Source organism: Phocoena phocoena, chromosome 4 (assembly GCF_963924675.1).
Source record: "Phocoena phocoena chromosome 4, mPhoPho1.1, whole genome shotgun sequence".
In the NCBI taxonomy this organism is placed as follows: domain Eukaryota; kingdom Metazoa; phylum Chordata; class Mammalia; order Artiodactyla; family Phocoenidae; genus Phocoena; species Phocoena phocoena.
In genome coordinates, this window is record NC_089222.1 from 104,506,059 (window position 1) to 104,530,615 (window position 24,557).

The window sequence follows — 24,557 nt, forward strand, 5'->3', positions numbered from 1 at the left end:
AAAATGAGTCTTTTTATTAGATATAAACACTTGGTTTCTTAAAAGAGTATTTCTTTCAGAGAAATATTAAAAAGAGACTAAATTGATTGGTATTAAAATAAGGGGCAAAAGCCCTGGCTTTCCTACCAGTTGGATATCATGTAACTCCAAAATAAACAGTTTATTCTAAAGGCTCTCCCCTGGTTGGTTGACAAAGTGGAGTAAGCCGTTTCACATAAACAGAGGTTGTTTATATTTACTTGGCAGTTAGGAAAGGGAAAAGGCTCCTATTTAGATTTTAGCAAATAGTTAGTAATAAGGAAATTGAAGATATGCTTTGCCTGTCAGCCATGCGGAGCCGACTATAGTATCTACTCCCCATCATGTGCATTATTTGAATATAAACCACCAGTTACCCTTCACGTTAGCTTAAGTATGCTGAAATGCAGCCATGTAAAAATTACTTAATGCAGAGCCGTGGATTCCCTTCTCTGTTTAAAATAAATTTGACTTGCTCAGTTTTCCCATAAAACTACTTTTGAATTCTCTTTGTCAGGGGGGAAGTTATCCAATTACAAATCAACAACTGCTAAAGCTGAAATGGTAAAGCCAAAACGGCAGCAAATAGTTTAGAAACTTACAATGTCCATTCCCAAAATGAAGTCTTTTTTCATCCGCACCATGTTTTGACTTGTTATAGCCACAAAACCTAGAGGTAAATCAAAGGAAGAGAACACAGAAAGAAAATATACTTAAAACAATTATGTATGTTCAGAATGTGCAAAGCACAGAAAAAAAAGCATTTTGCACAAACAATTAAATGCTTTAGTGAAAGTTTAATGACTTCATATTTTCTAAATCCTCTAGAGAAAGCCTCTTTCTCTGGGGACCCTGGAGAGCTGCCTAATGAGGAGATATGGAGAGATGCTACCCCACTGTGCAGACCCCTTCAGTTCAGTTTTTATAATGGCCCTAGAAAGTGTTTATAGTATTTTTTTTAAAAAACGACTGCTGTTAGAATGAATGAAGGGTAAAGTTTCCATTGTTAGTGATTAGTGCTGTGCAGTGTTACCAGTGTTCTGGGTGAGAAAGTGTCAGGGAAATCTGGGGTGTATTTGATGAGAGAAGGGATAATTGAGAAAAGAAAGTAAAAACCAAGAGTGAGGTCAAAAGAAGTGGTGGGTGTTGGAGACTGAGGCAAGAATTTAATGAAAAAAAGAAACTTAAAACTAAAGATGGAGAATCAAAAGAAAGGGAGGAAAAAAAGAAATATCTACAATACAAGCGGAGACATTCTTATTGTTAAAATATTTTATTGACCACACTTTTCAGATTTTAGTGGTAATTGAGGGGAGCAAGCAATGCAATAATGAAAGTAAGTCATAAAACAGACTGTGAACTCACCTCCCAATCAAAATGTAGGTGACGACTGCGAGGAGAATAATTGCTACTGCCGCTGAAATGGCAATCATTACCACTTGGCTATTTTCCCCGGAAATGGAGAAAGCTGTGAGGTTCGAGAGAAAAAATAAGAAACGACCAGGCATTAACACATCATAACTAACATCTATGTGAAAATGTTGATAAATTAAGTCCTATTTATTTTGCTTTTACCTAAAATATGGCTTCTTGTCTGATACAATGTAAAAAGAATTCTTCACTGAGTGTAAAAAATAGACATTTTGTATAATTTTACTTGAAATTTCTGATTAATAAGATTAAATACTCTGCTTTCACTGACATCAATCAAAACTGTTTGGGCATCTACTGCATAAAATATGCTGGACTTGTTTTCTCTGTACTCATTGGCAAGAAACTCATCAAATAAACAGTAATTATCAGAGAAATATAGGGAATAGGTAAGATTCCCCAGGATGAAACTATAAAAACGTTCTCATTAGATTGTTTATTCTCCAGTATCTGTATTTATTTAAAAGGTGGTATCATACCTGTCCTATGGACCCCAACACATGTTACCAACAAATTGTTCCTGTCCCTGTATTTCCTACCTTTGTAGATGGCCCATCATTCATTCACTCACCAACATGAGGTATTGGCAAAAATTGTCCAGGAGCCAAATCTGGCCTGCCGTCAGTTTTTGTATAGCTCAGAAGCTTAGAAAAATTTACATTTTTTAAATGGTTGCAAAAAGTCAAAAGAAGATTCTGTGATATATGAAAATTATATAAAATTCAAATTTTTGTGTCTATAAATAAAATTACATTGGAACACAGCCACATTCATTTATTTGTACATTGTCTATGGCTGCTTTTATGCTACAATTAGCCAAGTTAGGTAGGAGCAACAGAGACTGTATGTACACAAAGCCTAAAATAGTTATTCTCTAGCCCCTTACAGAAAATGTTTACTGACCCTTGACCTAAACCAATGATTCTCTAACTTTAATGTTCACATAAATCATTTGAGGACCTTTTGGAAAAAGCAGTTTCTGATAGACCATAAATATAAAGTCACCTTGTCCTCTCCCTCTCCTGATTTTTCTATATCCAATTAATCACCAAATTCTTTTAAATATTTTAGTTTCTGTCTTCACTTCTCTCCTGGATTACAATAAGAAATTCCCAATGGATCTCTACTTGCAGGCCTTTCCTATCTTCTACCTGGCCACCAGAGTATTCCTTCTAAGCCATGAGTTTGATTATGTCATTCTCATGCAGGGCTCTCCATCACTTTCTGGATAAAATTCATGTAAAACCATTTAGGATCTGTTCTCTGCCTAAATCCCCAGGCTCACCTGCTAACAAAATCCATAAGCATTCTAATCTCTACACTCTCTAAAATATACTCAGTTCCTGGAACATTCCCTCTCATGCACTCATACTTTAATATATATTGTTTTTGTAGTAAATGCTGATTAAACAAATGAATCAGTGCTGTATCAAAAGAAAAGCTCAGAAGAGAGGGTTAGTTATACTATCAGCTCTCCAGAAGCCAATATCACATCTTGAACCTGATGAAAAATCTAAGGTTGGAAGTTTTTCTCTAAAATAATGCAGTTTAGGGAATAAATGATATAAATAAAGAAACATGGCAGATAGGCTGTTAAAAGTTTTCTAAGCATCTGAAAAAAGAACTCAGAGTGTGGCAGGATGGTATACTCATAATATAAACTGTTGCAAGCACTTTATTCTTTACTACCAGAAAACTATTGTTTATGCCACCGTGGCAGTCGTGGGAGTGCCTGTTAGGATCTCCCTACTGCCAAGCCTGCAGTGGGCAGACAGCTCGCAGCTGCTGCACCTTCAGGATCCACTGCAGCCACGCTCTCCTCAATGACAAAACATGGCAAGGGAACTGCAGCCAGGCCATTTCTGCCCAATGCAGTGGTCCTGTAAGGGCAATCTTCATGCTGAGGCTCCCCGTTGGTTTGGTGAGACCCTCAGAGCTGCATTGCTCTCTGAGGGTCCCCCTCCTTAACCCTCTGCCTTCTCTCTGTCTTCATAGATGGCTGACCTACATCTCAGTCTCAGGCTCTGCTTGGCCATTTCTGTTCCTCCCCTTTTACCTTTTATTTGTATCCCCACACTCCCTGAAGCTCACACAATTCCACCTTAATATCTGCTTCACAGAAGACATGGACTGATACATTCCTATCCACTGGCTATAGATCTGTGAATCATTTGTAAATAACTTAACCTTGTAATTCAATAATGCTCCATGAACATATAATAATCACTTTATCTCATGCTTTTCACTTTGCATAGTGTAGCAACTTATAAAGAGCAGCAAGTTCTGAATTCGCTGGTAAATTTTAGCCAGTTTGTAAAATAAATGTCAGTGAAACTGGTAGAGGAAACATGATAGAAAAAAGAAGAATTCTCTATTTCTTTTCTTGTCAAAGACAGGATTAAACTAGACCTCTCTACAATTTCCTCTAGCTCCAGATATCTATGAATCCCAGAGACTATCTAAAAGCACATAACCAAATCAGATCATTTTTGGTTACTGAATTGGCAAACATTTGAATGAATAGTATTGATTAAATTGTATGTTATACAGTTGTCTAATAATTTTATGTGGCATACTGGCAAAAACTGATACTTATTATGTCAGGAATTCAGTTTGAATATGTTTTCCCACAAGCACACTGCTCGCCCTGGCTCTAGTCCCTTCCCATTTTTGTCCATCCTACACATGCTGTCCACTCTGCCTAAAGCAGACTGGCAAGGAGCTCGTTCTCGTGAACCAGAATGACTGGCTTTGTACCAATCTGCTGTGTGACATAATAATATGATTGTTGTGAGGATTAAAGGAGTTAAACACCTAGAACAGTGCTAAACATACAATAAGGGTTTAATAAATGTTATATATTTTTATTATTTCATTTTCCTGGTAAAGAATTGGCAAAAGTACTCCATATCCCACAAAATTACATATGAATATCTAATTTTGGTATATAAAGTTCTCTATATAATGATTCCATTCTACCTTTGTCAGGCTTTCTTTATGTCCCCTAAAAATAGGGTCCAAGAGGTTAAAGTGGCTGCATACCCATTCATTAAAAACAACAAAAAGGCAGTATGAAACATTTAGGAGTGCTGACTAAATTGTCCCTGAGCTAATCTTCTTGAATAGTAATATCCAGTAGAATCCTCCATTTCCAATTCTCAGCTTTATCCCACATATTTTTGCTCTGGAAATTCCCTGGATGTTCAAATTATGTACGATTTATTTAAACACAAACACACACACACAGACACACACAGACACACACACACACCCTGAGTGCTTACTATACTATTATACCAGGTAATATTTTAAGCACTTTACAAACAACAATTAATTTAATCAACATAAAAACCCTATTGAGTCATGCACGATGATCTTTCCCAATTTCCAGACAGGGAAGCTGAGGCAGTGAAAGTTGAAGCAGCTTGTCGAGGTCATCCCAATACATGGCAGCTCCCTTTAGGGTTCTTTCTCTAACTCCTACATTGTGCCTGCCGTTCTCAGGCACAAAGCACACACTCTGGATTCAGTTTCTGCCCACTGAGACTTTCCAGACAGAGGGACTGCCTGTTTTCCCAAACATATCACACTCTTTCTTAAAGTCTGGGACTTCTTGCTTTGGTGGATGTCACCTTTGTTCTAGGAAGGTCCTTTTACTCATATACACTCTATGCTTTCTGTGGGACTTTCAGCATGACCTTTTTTTTTTTTAATATGCAATAGCAGCACTGGATCAGTACTCCAAAATCTGGAGGCTCACTGACTCCACTTACTAGCTATGTAGTCTCAGAAAAAACATATAAAACTCTGTGTCCTAGACCATGGATAAAAGGAAATCATAGTATCTTAATAGCTTACAGAACAGGATCAAATGAAATGTTTACGCAAATGCTTTTCATACTGTCACAAAAATACATGGGTTCTAAAATCAGATCGATCATTTACCAATTGTATAACTTTAGAAATCTTACTTAACCTCTCTATGCCTCAGTTTCCTCTTCTGTAAAGTGATGATAATAAATGTAAAGCACTGACACATAAATAGTAAGAAACTTTAAAGCACTTAGGAAAATATATAATCTACTATGCCTCTATATTGTTACTGTAAACAAGATCAAAAAATACTAATTAAATTCCAGGTAGAAATACACTATTTTCTACTAAGAAACATTTATATGTGTTATGAGTAAAACTTTATAATTAAAAAATACTAAAAACTAGAATAAGCAGCAAACTGTTAAAGAAATCCAAACATGAGCCTTTTCTTATATCTTTTAAATATCAATCTATAACAAATAAGACTTTTAAATCCTTAGAGTTTTAATGAATATAACATTTTGATTTATAAAAATGGAGAGTTTTGATTTTTGTCTTTTTTCCCCTTAAGACAAAAGGTAATTTTTAAACCTATATTTACTTATATTTAAAGTCTGGAAGAATTCTATGGTAAAGCAGTAAGAGTAAACTGATTAAAAAAAAAAATCAAACTGTGCAACTCAAAGATTTTTATAAAAGGAGAGGAGAGATATTAAAAAAGTTCCCTTTCTCTCTATGCTCTTTTCATCTGCTCTATCAATCAATGGAAATATAGCAAATATAAAACTTATTTGCAAAAGTCCTAAGACCCTGAAGTTTTTAAATGGGCTATTTCTTAAACCTCAGACACTGAAGTCTCATTAGAAGATCACGCATAACACTGTCACAACTATATCTGTGGTAAATCTGGAATCACATTAAAATTTTAGAATTTGTTGTTGTTGCGAATTTATTTATCAGATAGGGTTAAGTGCTAATTAAGAACAAGAGAGGTTAGACTGATATTCCAAAATATGCATCAATATAATACATATTTATCTAATGGTGTTCTGCCCCTCTTGCCCCCCAATATGCCTAATTTCTACCACATGATATAATAAACATTTGATTTTTATATTTCTGTGATTTGTGATCTCTCTTGCTACAGCAAATCTAGGTTTTGTTGTTAATTCCAATAACTATTTAAAAGTTTGAAAAAATTCAATCTATAAGCATTTCAAAGCAAAGAACTTTCTTTGCGCCACTTAAAGTTTACAAAAAGATTTAGAGTTACAAACGTTAAATTGCAATTATATTTTGTTATTGTGTCATCTAAAATTTTAAATTTGTTTTAAACCTTGTTCACGTGGATTTCCATGGTATTTTGCAGCATTTTGTTTCTAGTGTCCTCAAAGAGTGATTTCTCCATATTCATTCCATCACAGGAGGATTAGGAGAGATCTTGAAGTACAGTCTCCACATCTGAGACTTGAATCCCCTTCGATATCCCAGGAGGAATGGTTCTAGGACCCCCTACAGATACCAAAATCTGAGGATGCTCAAGTCCCTTACATAAAGTGGTGTAGTATTTGCATATAACCTAAGCACATCCTGCCCTATAATTTAAACCATCTCTAGATTACTTACAACACTTAATACAACTTAATGCTATGTAAATAGTTGCTGGATTGCCACAAACTAAAGCTGTGCTTTCTGGAACTTTCTGGAATTTTTTTGTATATATTATATCTATATAATATGCATTAAATTTTATTGAAGTATACTTGATTTACAATGTATTAATTTCTGCTGTACAGCAAAGTGACTCAGTTATACATATATAGATTATTTTTCAAATTCTGTCATACTCTTTTCCATTATGGGTTATCACAGGATATTAGATATAGCTTTGTATATTTTTGATCTAAGGTTGGTTGGATCTACGGATGTGGAACCTGTGGATCTGGAGGGCCAAGTGTGTAGATTTATGTTTTTGAGGATGGCAGCTCTCCTTTGAGTAGAAGAATTGTCATGTTTCATCTGTGCGATAATAATTTCTAACACTAGATTCTTATACCCTGTAGAAGGTAGAGCTTGTTATTGTAAACAGCATTTCTAATTGTTTGACAAAAAGTGTGCCATAAAATATTTACTTTATCATATTAACTTAAACAACTTTTATAATTTTTGTTAATCTTGAATGTTTCTATGAGGGATGAAATTTGGGCATAAAATATTACCATACCAATAACAATGTGATTTTATACCATGAATAAAATATTCAGAAAATAGGAAACATAGATGCCAGGGAGAAATGGCAAATTGTAACTGTCAAAAGAGATTACTGTGTGTCCTTTCGGTAGAATTCTAGGCATTGTCAGACTCTCCCTGGATAATCTGTTTCTAAAGGGTGTTCATCTTTGATTGTCTTCCTGGCCTGTTTTTCAACTATGAAGTTAGTTGTAGACAACGAATAGTTATATATGTGATTTTTCTCATTACAACTAGAATGATATATTCACTAGAGATATGACTGTTTTATGTGCATTAGAAAAGATGACCCCAATCATTATACTTATTGTCTTATAGTATATTAACCAGTTTTGGACAGAGTAACCAATTTGTTTAAGTATTTCTGATTGTCTACACACTCATACACAAAAACAGACACAACATATACAAATATGTATGTATATGTGTATATGTATCTGTTCTTCAAATTTCTCTTTAAATCAGTTTACTCTCTTACTAGTCTCTTCATTAATTAATAAGTTAAATAAAATTTTTAATTTGTGTTCATTTTATATTAATATCATAGCCATGATTTTCCCTTTTGAAACTTATATTTTAGCAGAAGGTTTTTCTAATATGAAGTGAATGCATTTAAAGAAAATCAGAATGTTACTAGGAAAATGTTTGCCAATTTTAGATAAATTTAGTGTCAGACACACAGGACCAACCAAATTACTTGTGGATGTGAATGAGGTGATGAATCAGGTTTAGAAAATCCTTAACCTCCAAGTAATACAAGATTAAATGTGTTAAGGATTAAAACAATATTAAGCTCCTCATGGATCATCACGTTTCTTTTTTTGTAGTTCATTGAACCATACAATGAACCTGAAATATCTGAATTAACAGGTACTAGAAGTTAAAATGTTACCATATTAAATAATGACCCTCAAAGGAATTTATGGCCAATAGAAGATCAGAAGCATTCCAGGCATTAGAATATGTTCGATTTGTAAAAGAGAAACATACACACACACACACACACACAGATGTACACTTACACAAACACAAGTAAACAGACCCAATGCTATGCAAAATTGTTAAATGTCCCCCAAGCAATATACTTTCAATGTATCACATTTAGCTAAAACTTAGAGTGAGAATGAATTATCAGACACCTTTGCACCAGCCCTTTCCCCCATACACTATATTGAAAAAATACGTACAGTCTGGGCTAGTTTCGAACTCAAACTTGCGACTGTTGGTCCCAAATCCAGCTGCGGTCCGGGCTCGGATTTGGAATACATACGTAGTATCAGGCTTGAGGCTACTGATGGTAACATTTGTGCCTCTTGCCCTGAGAATTGTATAACTTGTCTCTTGTTCCTGCTTTGAGGTAAGAAAAATCATGTTAAAATCGAATCTTCCTAATGCTGTTAAATGGTAAAAAGGTGAACCACTCAAAACGAATTCTTTCAAATTTTTAACACAGCTCATAGGACAGATAAAAGAGGTGACAATCATTTAACTTTCTGAATGTAATAGAGGCTTTTTTTTTTTTTTTGCTGTACATGGGCCTCTCACTGCTGTGGCCTCTCCCATTGCGGAGCACAGGCTCCGGACGCGCAGGCTCAGCGGCCATGACTCACGGGCCCAGCCGCTCCACGGCATGTGGGATCTTCCCGGACCAGGGCACGAACCCGTGTCCCCTGCATCGGCAGGTGGACTCTCAACCGCTGCGCCACTAGGGAAGCCCTAATAGGGGCATTTTTAAGCAAAAAAATTATTTACAGAATTTCCCAACTTGGATAAAATAATTTGTTCCCTGCACATAATGCAGGAAAATTTAGTTTTCATTTTTACCAATTACTGAATATGTGGATGAAAATAAGTTCTCTTCAAAGCTGAGGCTGAATGAAAGCTTCAGTCTAATTCCAAGAATAAACTTACAAAAACAAAAATGCCCCCTTGAATTAAACTTAACAGGAATGTCCTACTGATTCTCAGAAAATATTTCCATTAACTGTAAAATATTAAACTTAAAAAGGTCCAGGTTTTATGTATAAACTCTACATTAATAACTTTCTTAGTATCAGCTATATTTGCACTGTGTTTAATCTAAGTCACTATGGTTTGTAGAGACTAAAATCTTCAGATAAAAGTCTAGAAATATTTCCCAAAAGGATTTACATTGTACTTTAGGAGATTCACACTGCACATTAATTGTAAAGACTTTTTATGTCAAGCCTTGTTTACGAAAATGGACTACCAGGAATTGTGTTTTTCCTTTAACATACGTGAGTATATGAGCACTTTATGGGTCACCTAATTTCAAGTAATGGTGGAATATCCCTGTACCTGGTGTGGGACCTAGAGTGGGTGATATAGAACAATGCATATCCTCAACCAAAACTAAATAGAATATTACAGAAAAAATGTAGTGTGTTATAGATACTTTTTAGTTAAAAATGCTGGTTATGTATCAAATAGCATTTGAGTTAGTATATAAATAATGAAGAGGGCTGAATATATTTATTTTGTGGAAATCATTATTTCATGTGTTAAAAATAATTATTAATCATATACCCAGAACATGGCTCTGTTCATCATCATTAATGAACTAAACAGTCAAGAAAGCTAGACTTTGTAGAGCTTAAATTCTAGCAAAATGCTCAAAATATTTCTAAGCATCATATATATATTTGGAAATAATTTTAAAATTTATGAATGTATGCTATAAAAAATGTTTATATAAAGTATATTAAAAATAATATTACACATAAATATGCATCAAATTTAAAATGCTTAGAGAATAATAGATTCAGTCATTCTTTTCCTGCACTAATTAATATTGTTTTAAAATATGGATGTATATTGTGCTTTGTTAGTGGAGTTTGAAATAAGTTCAGAAAATGCTTTATGTTTGTAAAAGATATGAAGGTAGTTTCGTAGTATTTTTGAATCAGCTTCATAGATCTACAAGTTGGGTGTTCCCTGGCTCTGCTATCCAATCTGAACTAAGGTGCATCATTAATTGTCTTTTTATTTTGTTGTCTCATCTATAAAACATGGATTTTTATATTTGCCCAGTCTATTTTACCACACTTTTAAAAAGAGAAGATCATGATCAAGTGTGTACTTGACAGTACCACAGTGGATCACTGAAAGCTAGGAGATAACTTATTTATACTATGGTTTTGGCACAGTGAGGTTTATAAGGTCTCATTTTCTTTCAGTGAAAGAGACATACCTTTTTCCCTGTAGGGGGCAGTATGAAAAAAATGGGATCACATTTGTGAAATACATTAACTTCAATAAACAGAATAACTACATAGTGCAAAGGAATGTTTATACATTGGTTTTTTTTTTTTTGGACAACTGACCATACGACTAATTCTCATATCTCTAAAATAATCCATTTTCATGTAGAGGAAGGTATGCAATACAGGGGAAAACATACTACATGAGGAGTCATGGTTGCCAGAATTCAAAACAAAGATCTAATGTTTATTAGCAGTGAGGCTGTGAGAAATAATAGATAATGCCATCAACTCTCAGTTTTCTTATTTGTAAAAGAACCTATTTGCCCACTTTCATCAGATTATCAGACAGCTCAAAATAATGTATGCAGAAGTAGTCTGTAAATATAAACTATATCAACTCACAATTTGTTTTTATTTCATTTTAAAATACTTTGTAAACTGCAGCAGATACACAAATATGTCATGTTCATATTGGTAGCTATAAAACTACCCAGCTCTAATGATAAGATTTGAATACATCTTGCTTTCAAACCTAGCCATAATTTATAACCAGGGAGAAATAAGTGGTACTTAGAGTGATGAAATACTATGGCTTAAATTCTACTTATAAATAATCGTGTACCTATTTTTTATAATTGCATTACTGAACCACAATTTTATGATGTGAGGCAAACTTATCTACCCACTCTCATCTACATTTCCTTGTACAAAGTCAAGAAAGCTTTCCATCATTAGTTCATTAACACAATCGTTTCATTATTAATTCAATGTTCCTATCTGTATTGAAGGAAATTCATGTGAATGTGAAGGTCAGGAAATGATGCTTAAGGCAATGAACTCAGGAATAGTTCATCAATAGATTAAGGAATCGCTATATAATAGTTGGTAGAACAGGGGTCTCAGTGTGGAAGGACACAAATGTCATCTCTAATACCATAACTAGATGACTTAACGTTTGATAGTGACATCTTTTGCTATGGCTTATTGCTATAGAATGGAGGATATTTGACACAATGATTTCAAAACCCTCTTCTACCTATAAATCAAAGGTATCACACGACCAGAATTCTAAACAGAGCTCTTTCACTTGCTAGCAGTATCATTGGTTTCTCTGAAAGAGCACACTCACGATTAGGTAACCTCTTTCCCTACACAACTCAACCCTTTAACATTATCTCCCCACCTTTTCATAGTATTTGACCTCATAGTCCAATATGATCCCATTAGGATGTTCAGGTTCTTGCCAGGATAAAGAAATGCTGTTTCTGGATGTCCGATCTTTCTTAATCGTCATGACAGGTGATGGAGCTGTAAAGAGAGGATGGGAGGGGATGATGGGATGAGGAAAATTAATCGGATTGGGAAGAGCAGAAAGGCAAGGGAACAAGCAAATGGAGTCTATTGTCATTCTAATCTTTGGCAAGAAAGCACTATTTCCATTTCAAAGGCTCTTGAGTATTAATCTGGCCTCATATCAAGCCTCAGAAGCTGGATTATGGCCCTGGTACATACAGGCCTATGGAAGATGAGCTGAGATTTTCAGCTGCTGGTGGACTAGTGGCAAGTGAGCATATGTTTTCAATCTGCTACTATAATGTAAGCAATGAAATATATTTGATATATTAAAAAAAGAACAAAACATCAGGACTACCTATTTGTTATAACGTTGCAAAGTTATGAATGCCAGATTCTTCAGTTCATTGGTAACATTTTCATATGCAACTCTGTAAGAAGACTGGAATCCATTACGCACAAGGAGTCCCATGGTATCCATAGGTAATAATAATATTCAGTGTATTGTAAAATAGGTAGGATTTAGGACATAGTACAATAGATCTTGACTTCTGACAAAAATCTCTCATGAATAAAAATATATATCAGGAAGAAACAATCTCTGCTCTTACATTTTCATTTCTTAAAAATATATATATTTAGTAAGAAATACTGAGGAAATGAGTACTCTTTGTGTCACAACTCTATAGATACATTTTGAGGCATCTTATTGGGTGATGACTCTATATTTGTTATGTTTTTCTATGCATTATCAAAAGTATAGAATATGAATAAAAAACTATCTGTTTGGATCAGATATCATAGGGTCACCATTTTTTTTAATGGAAGATTAAATATGTTTTAAGAGATATACTTCAAATCCTTCCATTAAAAAGAAAAATGCATACTATCCATCAAAGTACCTTTGGTTTCTTTTTTTTTTTTTTTTTTTTTTTGCGGTACGCGGGCCTCTCACTGCTGCGGCCTCTCCCGTTGCGGAGCCCAGGCTCAGCGGCCATGGCTCGTGGGCCCCGCTGCTCCGCGGCATGTGGGATCTTCCCGGACCGGGGCACGAACCTGTGTCCCCTGCATCGGCAGGCAGACTCTCAACCACTGCGCCACCAGGGAAGCCCCTCTATTTTTTTTTTTTAAATAAATTTATTTATTTATTTTTGGCTGTATTGGGTCTTTGTTGCTGCGCATGGGCTTTCCCTAGTTGTGGTGAGCGGGGGCTACTCTTCATTGTGGTGTGTGGGCTTCTCATTGCAGTGGCTTCTCTTGTTGCAGAGCACAGGCTCTAGGTGCACGGGCTTCAGTAGTAGTGGCATGTGGGCTCAGTAGCTGTGGCTCGCGGGCTGTAGAGTACACGCTCTGTAGCTATGGTGCACGGGCTTAGTTGCTCCACAGCATGTGGGATCTTCCTGGACCAGGGATTGAACCCGTGTCCCCTGCATTGGCAGGCAGATTCTTAACAACTGTGTCACCAGGGAAGTCCTACCCTTGGTTTCAAATCTCAATCTTGCTACAATGGCCAACCAAAATACCTCACTGTGGGGTTCGGTGGCATTCTGCCATAATGCAATGCAGCAAAATAAATTACAAACATGAAACAAACAAAAATGTAGAATTCTCAGGCACATCAACTGCTGAATTGTTTTCATTGCTAAAGGACATATTTTTTTATAGATTTTTCTCAAATCAAGGTCTATTAGAACCCAGTATATTTGTATTCCCTACAACAGCTAGCAATAAAGTTCCCTATATGTTGATTTGATGTTTCTATGATTATTACTTGACGACTTTTGCATCCAACCTCTCACCTAAATTGTTCCTGTCTATAAATGCCTTTCATTTTTATTCTTCACTTAAAAATAGAGCTTTCATTAAACTTGCCTTGTGACACTTTTTTAGAAAGTGTAAACCTAAACAAAAGATCTATTGCAGTACATTTTCCACCCACCTATTTCTATTATTTGTAAGATCTTCTTATGAACTTTTGTAATTAAAGCCTCATAACTTTAATGGCCAGGGGATGATTACTTAATCTTTTTCCAAAGAAAAATGTAGGTGTTGCTTTTCTGATAGAAAAGTAAAATCATTTTCTTATTCACATCTTGCTCCCATTAACAATTAACATTCTTTCATGTAACTTGATGTCATTTACCTTTGATGTTCACTTTTTGTCTATTCAATATTATTGTTTTCTTTCTCAAACTGGCTTCACAACACCCCCAGCTCTCACCCCGAGGCAGTTTGCTGCTCTGAAATTGATTCTAAGCAAAGGATAAGTTATTTTGGTTATATTTAGTTGAAATTTTATAAACATATATGAAGTTTATAAACATGTCACTGAGTTAGAAATAAATAACAAGTACATTAAATTTTTAAGAATTAATTTCTTTTTACTTACTCTAATACTTAGAAAAATCAATTTATTATTTAATCGTTAATAGAATAATTTCAGCCCCAATGTCCTTGGAACCAAATTTTGCTTTTGTACAAAAATAATGGAGAAATTCCACCAACTTTCCTCCTGAAGTAAGTGCATTAATAGAATAACTTCTAATGTGTGCTTACAGAGCATTTCAAAGAAACTGAATGTTTGAACACTTTCCTAGTAAACCCATGGAGACCCTCCCTACTTCGTTTCATACCACCGTGAGCCTGGTTTCTTTTTCTTAACAGTTAAAATACATTCTCAAAGAAGGTTTGAAAATGAACAGGTATAGTGTCTCTCCTCAGAAAAGAGGAGAGAGAAAATAATTCATTTCCAAGAACAGTTGTGAAGAAGATTGTATTAACTTTTTAATGAAAGCTTTCCAGGCTCTTTTGGGGATCTGCTTAAATTTTATTGTTTCTGCACTGGGCAAGACTTTATAACTGTTGAAATTCTTCAAAGGTCTTTGAGCAAGCTGCTGTGCCCTGTTGGACTGTAATAAATAGCCTTTTGTAGTTCCACACTTACTTAAGTAGAGGCAATTGCTCGACGTTTGTGCCACCTCTAAGTTAAATGAACCTTTTCGGATTGCTGCTTTTAGGCCCCTGTTAAGTCATTTGTTCGGCTCTTTTAATACACACCCCTTGTACTGGCTGCATTTCAGCAGTTTCAACCCAGTGCACCAGCTGAAATCCTGTTACATTTAGGTAATGATCATCAATATTTTAATATTAATAAATAATTAACAGAAATTGTTTTTCTCTCCCCTAATAAATAATTTTAAGACATAAGAAAACACATGTAGCAAGAGAAAAATTCCATGGGCACTCCACAGTATCCACGCTTTCTAAAATGTTTTCTAGAACACTTCTTAATTCATGTCTTGAAGTATAATTTATCCATACTTGCTCATGTGTTGTAATACAATTTATAACATTGATGAGAAACAGTGATTTTTTTTTTTTTTGGTTCATTTTTAGGTATCTAAGAGTGATGTGTTCAAAGTAATTTTCAAAATTCGTAGAAATTCTTATTTTTCTGTATAAAAGAATGTGATACAATTTATATCAATGATGCAATGTATAGCTTACATTTGATTTATTTTATTCTCATTTCTCTGTTTTTTTTAAATTTGTGATTTGAAGGAGTGGTGGGTAATAGTTGTACAGAATGAAAAAAAAAATCCTAAAATTAGAGAAATGCTTGGAAGGAGAGTGAAAAGTTACTGAAGCAGAGGAAGCATAGGTTTTCCCTGGTGAAATGCTGGTGTATAAGCTAAAATAGCAATTACTGATGAACACTTCAACAGCCCAGGATTAAGAGATTTAGGCTGGTGACTTTTATATACCTCAAATGATATATTATTACAATGATTCTCTTATTAACAGGAAGAAGTTGTTGACTAAGTAGGTTGCTATGAAACGGGTCCAGGAATTTACACAGTTTAGTGAATGAATAGTTTTGTAGGGGAAGAAAAAAAAAGAAGAAAAATTAAAACAGTAGGAAGATAATGATTTTTAGTAAGTTAATAACTCTAAAGTAATGTCTGGGTGTGTAACATACATTTTTGTTGTGTTGGTATTTGAGAGGGAGCAAATATTTGATCCTTAGCTTTTGCTATTCTGAGTATAATTGGATATACGTGCTCTTTGGAAAATAAAGAAAGGAGATGTGATATACTTGTAAAGTGAAATTTTTATTTTCAACTAAAATATTTCTTAAAAGAATACAAATACAAGAGAAAAACAGTGAAGGTTGGGAGGGAAGAAGAAGCCCGTTAATCACCCTCCATGAAGTTTTTCTGAACCTTCTCCACACCACTGAAAAATTCGGAACACTGAATACTGACAAATTCCTTAACTTGCGGTGTCACAGTGAACTTGCTCATGGCTCTCTCAATTCATTCTTTAAAATTTTTCTTAGGTCACTACATAGGACTCGACAGATACTTCACCCCATGTTATCTAGTAATATGTGTTTTGTGAAAGCTGGTATCAAAATGCTTTTCAACTGCTGTTCTAAGGAGACATACCTTTCTGGGAACCAAGGGTTGAATTATTCCCTGAGTATTTTCTTCCCTATTTCCAGGCCACTGTAATGGCAGTTTCATGAATCAGAGACATGCATGACTAGTCCAGAAGATAGACAGAGAAGTATAACCCTTAATAATTCATAATTGAACCCCAGTTATTTATTTACAGAGGAAGAGTAAGATTTTCTCTCAATGTCCGCCTAGCCTGAGCCATTGATCGCATCTAATGTAATAATAGAAAAGCAAATTACAATGGGCAAGCAAAGATGTTAGGCTAAGAAAGGTTTCTATGTAAAGAGATCTGGTTAGAGATGGGGTTTGTGTAGCTCACAATTTGTATTTGAATCACACAATACTTGTGCATCCAAATCTACTGTCAGACGTGGAAAGGATTTATTATTTTAACTATGGTGTTTTTAAGAGGCATTTACCCTTATTCTGTAACTAAAATATGACCCATCCTTAAAATCAGGAAGTCAAAACTTCAAAATTCAACTCTAAGGATCTGGTTTGGTTCGTTTGTTTTTATTGGGACTTTTCTCTTTCTGGGTTTGGGAATTTCTGATGAACCTCTAAGGTATCTCTGTGGTTTAGAGATTGGACAAGTTAAAGTAATAAGAAAAAAAGGCTCAGTATGTCTTTTTCTAAGGGAGCCAAAGCTTTTAAAAATTATCTCCATGGGAAAATATCATCGAGTAAATGGTTGAAAGATTTTTCCTTTGAATCAGGCATGCCTTTAAAAGCATACCTCTCTTATTATTTTGTACCATTCATTACAATGCCCACTTAAGAACATTTCCTTAGTTTTTTTCAGAAGTGGACATTTCTATAGAGTCCAGAATCACTCTTGAGTTTGAATGAGCATAATCATTCATAGCTTAATGTTCTCCATCTTACCACCCCTATCCTGATTTCCCCAACTTGTTCTCTGGAATTTCCTGTTTTGATCCCAGGACTCACCATTTTTACAGCCCACCAGTTTGAATTTCAGAGTTATACTTCTTTATATATTCTCCCTCACCAATAACACTGTATGCCAATCAACTTCAGCATCTGAAAGTCGATGAATTTTCTTTCTACCCAGTTATAGTTTTTTCAGCTCTGCTTCAGTTCAAACCATTGCCATCTTTCATGTGCATTGGATTCTGTGCTTCTCATCTCAATCTTTCCAGAACTTCCCTCAATTTTCCACACATTTTTGATTAGTTATCATTTTATAAAGCAAATAAAACATTAACCGTCTTCTCCTTCAAAACCTCATAATTTCAAACCAGTTTTCCTAAACTTGTTAACTAAAAAATAAGTTTCAAAGAAAAGGTCTAGCAATCTATATTTTGAAGAATTTGATGTCAGAAATCTCTTAAGATCACACATTTGGGAAATTCTGGACTACAATAGGATATGTAATTTGAAATTCATTACATTATTATTTAAGATTCCTCATTAGACTGTAACATACATACCAGATTTATCATTTATTGCTCACCTTTCAAACTAAAATTTTAAATACAATTCCTTAGGCCACTGCCTACAATTGTACTTGTAATATACTCCCTGTCTGGAACACTCAATCTCTTCCCTTTTCCACTGGAAAAATCTCTTCTACTCATTATCCTTAGAAAGGCATTGCTTATATACAGCTTATTTTGTGTCCCTTAGGCAATAGTTAATCAGCTCCTTCCTCTGTTCTGATATATAGTATAGCTGTTCATTCTTTTATTATTTAGCCCATCTCATTGTGTTGCAATTATACCATTTGCTTACTAGTGTGTCTTCCCATTAGACTGTAAGTTCCTCAGAGTCTTTAGTGCCTAACATCACACCAATTGTACATAAATCTATTTATTCAGTTTGGTTAGCTTTGCAAAAAAATGTACAATATATTTCATGACTAGTTCCTTTGAAAGATAATCCTATTTAACTCCTGATTTATTATTAAAATAATAAAATTCAAACAAATATGAAAACAATAAGATGTTAAACAGATACCTTTTTCTATAAAATTATATCATTTATTTTGTATAGTAAAGAGAAAAATAATTTTCTAAACTGAATCAATAGTGCTGGGAGAAAAACATTCTAAAATGTATACATTTAAAGTAAATTTTGAGCAACATCTCTCCATAGGGGAAAATTCTGATCAAAATTTTAGGCTTTTTAGTTCTAAATTTCTAAAATCTTTAAAATTTTCATTATTAAAATTTGAATACCTCAGAGTAGTTTTAAAGAGTGGAGAATGCAGTTAAAATGTATAATCTCATTCCCATCTCAGCATGGAGCAATAAAAGAGAAAGAAAACAGTAGTAATAAAAGGGTTCATTTCATAGATGTTTATTGCATGAATTCATAAAAAAAGATGCTGTTTTTAATTTTTCAATTGATGTTTACCATTAAGTTCTCCTTCTTTTAATATCATTCAGTATCCTCTTACAATCGGATCAATCTTCAATACGTTGTTTTAAAAAAATCTAGTTCTTCCTCTCCTTTACTCTCACACTACTACCATACTTATCACACTTCTGACACTTCTGGTCAGCAAATGTGTAGGTTTCCCCACACTAATCAATTCTGATTTGGTTTCCTACAATTTAACTGAATTTTGACACTATTTACTTGCAAGTAGTGTCATATTCCACACGTTAAAGGCTGAATCTCACAACACTGCCCCTCACCTCAGATGCTGATCACAATGAGAAGCTTCCCAGGTTACCCACAATTTCTGTGTTACTTGGCTACAAATTGGAGGTTCCCATGACCATCTGCTCTGGCTCAATTAATTTGCTAGAATGGCCACAGAACTCAGGGAAACACATTTACCAGTTTATTAAAGAATATGATAAAGGATACAGAAGAACAGCCAGATGTAGAGACATAGGGCAAGTTCTACGAGGCTCCTAAGTTCAGGAGCTTCTGTCTCTGTGGAGTTGGGGTATGTTCACTGACCTGGAAGATCTCCTAACCCCATACGATTGGATTTTTTATGGAAGCTTCATCATGTAGGCATGATAGGTCATTAACTCCATTTTCAGCCCTTCACCCTTATCAAGGGAATGGGGTGGGCTGAAAATTCCAGGCTTCTAATAAAGGCTTGGTCTTTCTGGTGAGCAGTCCTCCTCCAGAAGACATTCAGGAGCCCACCCAGAGTCACCTCATTAGAACAAAAGACACTCCTATCACCCAAGAAATTACAAGAGCTTCAGGTGCGTGGTGTTAGGAACCGGGGTAGAAGACAAAAGGACAAAAGATGTTCCTTGTACTCTTATCACTTAGGAAATTGTGAGTTTTAGTAGCTCTGTGCCAGGACCAGGAGGCAGAGACCAGTATATATATTTTCTATAATCTCAATATGTAATATGGCTTTGAAAATCTATGGGAGGTAATCATAGGCTTCTAGATATAATTCTTCACTGTGAAAGAGGTTAATAGTGACACATAGCTATTTTTAAGGGTTTTATTATCCACTAAGAGTTAAGTCTAAAATAAAAAAATCTTGTAGGTAGGAAATAACAGAAAGTAGAGCAAATAAAGATTTCTTTTAAAACGAGTTGTCTTTGAAAAATGCAGCATACCAGCAAACCTGTCATAAAATATTGAGATTCCTGGAGACATTATATACATTTATAGCATCAGTACATTTTAGAAAAAAAATAATGTTCCTTGGATTTGCTGAGATATTCTACAATATTCTTCTCTTTAAGTCCTTTGAAGAGCCATGAGTACTCTCAACATGCCTGTAGTCTCCGAGTCCAGTGAACCCTAATCAAGAACTTCATGCATGTACAAGGCAATGAAAATGGCAGGTGGTTATTCATCTAAATGTGTGTGTGTGTGTGTGTGTGTGTGTGTGTGTGTGTGTGTGTGTGTGTGGTGTTTAGCCTAATGTTCTCTATTTACACAGATAATGTGATGCTGCTGGAGGGTCTAGCTGTCTTTTAACAGGAGATAACTAAAATTAACTTACATCTAGGGCATTCTTTTCCTTCATCGATTACACATGAAGCATAAAGTACTCTCAAAATTCCTAGACAGGTAGACATTGAGCTCTGCATGTATTATTTTAAACTATGCAATATTCTTTACATTATTTCTGAAAATCCACACTTCACACTTCTAAGGCCTGAGTCTAAATTTAGAAAAATGCATTCCAGAGATAATATACATGGAAAGGATAGAATCTTCCCTCCCAGAGAGCCGAAAGTTGCCTGAGAAATTCCTCACTTCATAAGATTTCTAAATATCTTAAAATTTCCAGAAGATACAACTTGGCTTTGGGAATAGCAATATGTCTTAATCCTGAATTTTTCAAAGTTCTTCTTGGATAAGCTTCCTAGTTATTCTATTTAGAAAATCTGCTTTGATAGGATTTTAATATCCCAAGTTCCTAACCAATGTAGGATTGTAAGCTTGTTGTCTTAATTCAGCAGCTTCCACGAAATAAAGACAATAGAGTAGAAACTTCAAAACCGAAGTTAATAATCCAACTTTAAATACTAAATATGAAATCTTGGGCAAAATCAAATGATATACAACATTTAGTACAGGCAAAATTATTTTAGTATAGATGTCTCCAAAGAGTGAGAGGAGCAGCTGTTGAATACAGATAATAGGGATGTGGTGGGGAAAAGGGTGATGGTACAAGATCAAGACCAGATGAATGAAGAGAAAGCTTCAGAGAAGAACTAGGCTAACCACAGTGTGAGGTTTTGTTTGTTTGTTTCAACGGATTGCTGAGGTAGTATGTCTGTTCTGACTCAAGAGTCCTTCAGGAGTAGAGTGGCCACGTTCCAGCACAGGACAGAAGGGACTAAATCTGGACTGTGGTGGAGCTTCTGACAAGCAGCCTGCTGCCTTCTAATTATGTGCAGCAGTAGACTTTACAACTTTATACAACTTACAACTTTATACAACTTTAACGCACCTTTGGAGCAAAAGAGGACTGCCGTTGACCCAGCTTCCGCTTTACAGATAATGGCAAGAAAACTAGTCTGAAAGGCTACCCTCTTGGGTCTTGGGTTGTTTGGTTCATGTGTTCAAGCAGAACAGAAAGGAGGACAAATTTACAATATATTATGTATGTTATATTTAGAAAACAGACAAAATATATACTGGTCTTAAGTAAATTAAACTTTTATTCACAAATTATAACTATAAAAGGAAAGGGGGCACTGATAGAAATACTCTGTATTTTCACAGGTGTAGATATGTTTATTAAAAGTCATTTAATTTTCCTTACAGTTAAGACAATTCACTATATATAAATGTTACCTCAATTTAAAAAGAAGTAAAATATATGATTTGCATAATTAGGTCTTAATATTGATATGTCACACTATTAACTATATTTTCCTATTTTCTGGTTTTTTTTTTTTTCTTTTTTTTTTTTTTGCAGTACGCGGGCCTCTCACTGTTGTGGCCTCTTACGCTGCGGAGCACAGGCTCCGGACGCGCAGGCTCAGCGGCCATGGCTCACGGGCCCAGCCGCTCCACGGCATGTGGGATCTTCCCGGACCGGGGCGTGAACCCGTGTCCCCTGCATCGGCAGGCGGACTTTCAACCACTGCGCCGCCAGGGAAGCCCTATTTTCTGTATTCTTTATGCTCTGGCATCTGGAGCCTTGCTGACCAGGGATAGGCTGCCTCTCCCAGAGTTAGCCAATTCCTAGAAATGGCAAAAACTGGCCCAAGAGTGTGCATCTCATACTGCAAACTAATCAACACATTGCCTTCTCCATCTGGTTCTTATGCTCTACCAGGAAATATTCCTCTGCCCCAATCATCCTAAAACCAGGTACCAGACAACTAGAGAAAGTCCTTATACCTCACAGTCTACTGCTGAAATTATTCAAACTAGCCAATCATAAGTGCACTTACCTTATCTCCCCTTGCCTTGCCTTTCTTATAAAACCACAGTAAAAGCTCTTGCCCATGCTTTTTCCTTGCTCCCTCTACCTCCTGACTGACCCTGGTGTTTCTCTGTGTGGTCCTCCAAGGTATGACATGCCCCTTCCTCTTGGGGACTGTAAATAACAAACTACCTTTTCAATAGCAATTATTTCCTTAATCTGCTGGCCTTACTATACCTGAATAATAATAAAAATTACATTTTAAAATAATCACTGTAGTGGAATAGCATCTAGATGTTTTTTCAAACAAATGAAAGACCTCTTCTTGACAGACAGCTAATGAGGTATCTAAGGAAATACCTGGTATGCACACAGTCTTGCAGTAATTATTTTTTTCTTACTTTATTCAAACCCAGAAACTGCTATGATGCACTGTCTTTGATGTTTAACCAACACTCAGGTTTAAAATCTACCCGTAGGAGCTTTGATAAAACACATTTTTAACCGATTATGCTATTTAAGGGAGAGGTACTTCTGCAATTACAGGCTTTCTACCTGTTGGACACCAGTATCTCTGCTCATTAAATCCATGATTTTAGTCAAACTTCGTTGTTAGTTAGATACTAGACACTAAATCCTAAGCTGACATCCTTATCTGGACCTACTCCTAGTTGGTTTCGTTGAGGCCCAAGGTAATAATTTTGTTCATTATTTGCTGGATCCTTTCATTTTTATAAGTAAGAAAAGAAGACAGAGAAAATGATATCACAGTGTGTCAGTCCAGAATTCTTTAAGGCACCACATATAAACACTCTTGTAGTAGGATTAGTTGGGGTTTGTGTCACAGGTAATAAATAGCTAACTTTAACTGAGGTACTGAAATTTGAAACACGTACACACACACACACACAGATTTATGCATGCAGGCCTTTGTATAAAATCAAGTCCAGTCCTACAATAACTTCACTCTCATATATGTTCTTGGTTGAGTGAGAAATTGATTTATTCCTGAAGGAATGACAATTGTCCTTATAAGTATCATATCCATGAGTCAGCAACCATTACTTTCCTCTTCACTGTTGTATGAATCATGAATTTTTATAACGCATTTCCCCCCCATAAATGTACACCATAGAAGTATATGTTGCATCTAAATAGTATTGATCCTGTGTGTGGAAGCAGAAAAAAATGTTGAGAAATTCTGCTTAGCATATGGCTTGTATAGGCCTGGCCTATATGGCTTGTGTATGCCTAGCAATTCTACCTTGAGTGCAACAGAGACTAACTGAAGCAGGGAGGGAGGTCCTTTTTAGAAATCATGTAGGTTGATCCCTTCCTTTAGGGAAGTAAAAACCCAAACCTCCCATAACAGGAAATCTGCAAAGTCTGGTCAAACATTTGGAAATCAGATTTTCAAATTAACTCAGAGCTATCCAATTTACTTACATACAGAAATCCTCATTGGCTTGAAAAAAATGGGAAAAGGGAGTATTCCAGAAAAGAGAACATTTTTGATGGGTCATTATATAGAATGTAAAATGTTTTGATGACAATAAAATCATCTTTCTGAGTAGCCCTACTTCCATGTTGCTTTTATGCTAGGAACTTATTTATAATATAGATATACTCTTAACATAATAGTCTTTATTTGTTAATTCTAAAGGAGTCACCTGAAAAAATTTTAAGTAATAGGAAAAGGCTAAATACACTTAACTATTACATGAATCCTAATATTCACTTCTGCATCATCCCAAACCCCTGATCAATTAAAATTTAACTAATTAATTACTAAAAAGAGGCTGTGTTTATTAATTTTTGTAGTCTAGCTGTCTGTAAGATGCAGGTGGGGAATATTCCAATTTGAGTGTTTTGCATATTTATATAAACAAAATGCACATCAACAGAGACTTACAGAGTCTCCAAAAGCAATTATGCCTGCAAAATTTCTCTTTTGGCTGTAAAATTTGCATTGCCCACACTTACACTTACCAAGACACTTCCCAAGCAAATTCCCTCATTCTTTGTCCCCTGTCACTTGATTAAGAAATACAAACATTTAGTTGCCCTAAATAATATTTCATTCTCCACAAACAGAGATTTTTAAAACTGTAAGCAGAAAACAAAGAGGAAATTGCAGAGGCAGACTGCAATTTAATTGCAGTTTAATTTCTGTTAAATTAATTGCTGTTTAATTTCCATGATGCCTGTGGCCTGACCTCTTTAGTTCCAGGCACA

General features: G+C 35.2%; 1 protein-coding gene across 2 annotated transcripts in view; it reads right to left on the reverse strand.

The window, feature by feature from the left end:
* The window catches only part of EPHA3 (EPH receptor A3), a 359,059-nt gene that overhangs the window by 68,585 nt on the left and 265,917 nt on the right, over positions 1 to 24,557 (reverse strand). The window contains exons 6-9 of one of the 2 annotated variants that reach the window (XM_065875995.1): positions 11,923 to 12,047; positions 8,703 to 8,865; positions 1,384 to 1,486; positions 621 to 688 (exon numbers count right to left, since the gene is read on the reverse strand). In XM_065875995.1, coding sequence (XP_065732067.1) covers positions 621 to 688; positions 1,384 to 1,486; positions 8,703 to 8,865; positions 11,923 to 12,047 — 459 coding nt within the window. The remainder of the gene's footprint in view (positions 1 to 620; positions 689 to 1,383; positions 1,487 to 8,702; positions 8,866 to 11,922; positions 12,048 to 24,557) is intronic. The other variant, XM_065875996.1, reaches the window with a different exon arrangement.